This window comes from Sinocyclocheilus anshuiensis, unplaced genomic scaffold, assembly GCF_001515605.1.
Source record: "Sinocyclocheilus anshuiensis isolate Anshui unplaced genomic scaffold, SAMN03320099.WGS_v1.1 scaffold1832, whole genome shotgun sequence".
In the NCBI taxonomy this organism is placed as follows: domain Eukaryota; kingdom Metazoa; phylum Chordata; class Actinopteri; order Cypriniformes; family Cyprinidae; genus Sinocyclocheilus; species Sinocyclocheilus anshuiensis.
The window spans coordinates 697,086-700,622 of NW_015555884.1; the positions used below are offsets into that span (position 1 = coordinate 697,086).

Here is a 3,537-nt window from a genome sequence, read left to right on the forward strand (position 1 = left end):
ATTTCTATATATTTAAGATATTTACATTTTATTTAAATAGTTAATTTCCATATGTTTCTGTATTTAACAGTTCATGATAAGGAAATTACACTGCAGAACATTTTTCCGGTTTTATTTAAAATTGTGCAAAACACAATTTTATATTTATGGACAAAATATGTGGTTTTTACTGTTCATCCAAATGATTAATACATAGCAGAAAAAAAAAATGAATGGCCTTTTTCTTTGAGAACAATAATATTACATGTCATATCAACAGCCAAAATACAAAGTCCAGAGATCATTTTTGTCATACATTATTTTCAATGCACTGACAGAGGTCAGAGTTAACAATATGAATGTGTGATCTCAAATATAACATAAACATCTCAACTAAAACTAAAGAAAGAAGGAACAGGAAATAAGTAGTAGTAGTAGTGCTGGAAATGAACTCTTGCTCTTTAGCATGGTGCATCTGTGTCCATATTATCTCACTCAATCAACAAACGATTTCATCAGTTCACAAAATACCACAACTCCCAGACAGATCCAGTTTATCTTCTATGCGACGACAGCGGTAAAATTAGCCAAGGAGCATCTTGTCGATGGGAGGAGAAAAATAGCGAGAATAAAAAACAGAGGTATTGTAATGCAGCAGATGTGATCAGGCTGTGCCGAGGGGAATGGTGAAGGAGAGGTAATCTCCCACCTCACCCCACTGGGCTCTGAAATGCTGGAATATGGTGATCCACGTCGTCAGAACGGCCACCCACACTATGAGCCCCAGAGCCGACTTCTTTACATCTGTGGAGGCCAGAAGAAACAGGATACGTTACATCCTAGACATCACAAACTGTAACTAATATACATCAGTCATTTCACCGACAGCATAGTGAACTGTGAACTCTGTTAAACCTATGAAGTCTACTGTATCATATTTAATATGCAAATTTCCAAGTTATGAGCATGATCAAGACTTAAAAGCTGAAAAACCTGATTTACACACAGCCTACTACATGCCTACTGTCGTCTGATTGATAGTTTATAGCAAATAAAAGGCCTTTTAGTGTAATTCTAAAAATGTCCACTGCACTGTCAGGTTGTGGACATGGATTTTTATGGAGTAAACTTAAGAATAACTTATATATTGATAGTTATATTTTAAGTTTACAGTTTACATGATTATCCATTCCATTATCCATTATTTCTTGGTAAAATCAATAAAAACTACAGAGCTTTGATCATAAAACTAAACATTTAAATATAATCTTACAAAGACATATTAATGGTAGATATAGTATGACAACTGACCATTTTATTCATTTTATGCCCGTAGTCTGCACTACTGTTATAAAGATCGCATTTACAAGCTATGAGAAGTTCATCTTTTTGGCCATATAAATATCAGCAACTGCACCAAATTGGATTTTTTATTTATTTTTGCTCAGTTTTGGCCTGTGAATAAAATTGAGGCACTTTTTTTTCCTCCGAGTGTGAGCTCCATATTCTCACTTTATTATATGATCCATAAAAGCCCGATGTATCAAAAATGATACTCAAGAAAAACCAATTTACAAACCTTTTTCAGATTAGTTTTTTTAGATTTTGTCTAAAAAATTCAATAACATTTAATTAAAAAATATATAGATTTTTTTTTACTTATTTCATATGTCAGACTTTATAGGGTCAACTAACTGCAAAGCACAAACACAATATATAATAATAAAAAAACCAACTAAAATGCACCTGTGTAATACATTGCAAACCACCTATTGATTCTAACTATTAATCTTAGTATACTGATTAAAAAAAAATATTTATAGCAGAATAACGGTACTTGTTATTTCGACTTAGTTTTAATTTTTTTAATATTTACATTTATGCATTTTGCATACACTTTTATCCAAAGTTATTTAAATTACATTTTACAAGTATGCAATTATGTCATTTTTATGTAGTAGCAGTTCTGAAAAAGCAACAATGCTCATCATAATGCAGAGCAATATCCACAATGAGACAACCTTACAACTTAAATATAGCATTGTATTTAATACAGCTGACTGATAAACACAAGTAACTCCATAAAGTGTTTCTTGCCCTTAAAAGTACCACGAGCCTTGCATATAAACACACTTTAGTTTACACAAACCCGGCTCAAGAATCCCAGTGAGGGAACACCATCTATCGGCCTGTTTGGAGCTGCTATGTAAATCTACTCCGAACATTTGTGCACACTGCACAGTAAACAGCAAAGAAGTTCCCTCCAGACTTTACACTGACTCCGAAATAGAATTTAGTCTGTGTAGGCAGATTCTTTTCACATTTTAAACCAGATTGTGGGAAGAATTGCAAGGAAGAATATCACCCGCAACAATGTGGTAGTGGTAGTGAGTCATCACGTGTGTTCGGTCACATACTCACATGATTTTATTTGGGGTTGCTCTGTGTACGTCGGTTTTAAAAACGCTTCTCTGAAAAACCACAGAACGTTCACCAACCAGAGGAAAGGGAGAAAAGCGAAGCCACCTGAGGAACAAACCAGCACAATCAAAACAACAACAACAACACGTGTACAGAAAACACATCACATCCTGTCATGATGTCCCATTGTCTCAACATACCCAGGTAGTATCTTCTACTGAGGCTAAGCTTCTCCTCATTCGGAATCCGTTCAAGGTTCATAATGTTTCCTATAAAGAAAACACTTGATAAATCCATCCATCCACAGGTATCCTCAATATGCTGCAACATTGCTGCCATCTGCCTACACAAAACAGTACTGCCATAATACATGATTCACATGACTGCTACAAGGAAATTGGGATTACTACAAAACATCATGCATTAAAACCGCCATCACAGCTTTGTCACATAATCAAATCATCTAAGCAGAAAAAAAAAATGATAACACTGCTTGGGGAACAGTGTAAATGATTAAAGAATTCAAATGAAAATCATTCTAATCTACACCTCAGTCAAAACAGCGTTACTGGACTGCGAGCGAACAATAACTGGTTGCTTACGGCAGACCGTCTGCTCTAAAACCTTACTCGAATCGTTTGTTTTAATAAAGGAGGGTGGATACCTTAAAAGCCGAGCTCAGGCGAGAAAACGGAGGGTTTAACACAACAAAGGCGAGGGGGAAACAACTTTTATGGTTCCGCTTCCTGATGAAAACTATGACGTGACGTCACTGCATGGTGGTGGATGATGGGTAATGGAGTTTTCAGGGACAGGCGTGAAGAACGTGAGACTGGCATTCATCATAGGTTGTATTGAACCCTTTGGTCTAATAGCGTAACGCGTGAATGCCACAAAAACACATTTTTATTTCAAATGAAAAAAAATAATTTTTTTTTAATTAATTACAAAATTACAAAATCATATTATTTTCATTACAATTCACCACTAATTATCTTTGCAGATGTTTAATTTTAATTGCCTTTATGTTTGCAGTATTTTTTTGACAGTTTTGCTGTAACAAATACTACATTTTTATATCAGCATAAATTAAAGTCAGTACTGCAAGTACTGCCGTCATATAAATAAATAGCTAAT

The 3,537-nt window shown here is 34.6% G+C and overlaps 1 protein-coding gene across 3 annotated transcripts; it reads right to left on the reverse strand.

Moving 5' to 3' along the window:
- Positions 1 to 431: 431 nt before the first annotated feature.
- LOC107675859 (gamma-secretase subunit PEN-2-like) lies at positions 432 to 3,180 on the reverse strand. 3 transcript variants are annotated; one of them, XM_016470354.1, is made up of 4 exons: positions 3,003 to 3,180; positions 2,601 to 2,669; positions 2,401 to 2,505; positions 432 to 783 (listed from the first exon to the last, which is right to left on the reverse strand). In XM_016470354.1, exons 2-4 carry the CDS (start codon positions 2,659 to 2,661, stop codon positions 644 to 646), a joined length of 306 nt encoding a protein of 101 aa, XP_016325840.1. In that variant the 5' UTR covers positions 2,662 to 2,669; positions 3,003 to 3,180; the 3' UTR covers positions 432 to 643. The 3 variants fall into 3 exon arrangements, with proteins under 3 accessions (XP_016325840.1, XP_016325838.1, XP_016325839.1); XM_016470352.1 differs by having other exon boundaries at positions 3,065 to 3,175; XM_016470353.1 differs by having other exon boundaries at positions 2,950 to 3,031.
- Positions 3,181 to 3,537: the final 357 nt, after the last annotated feature.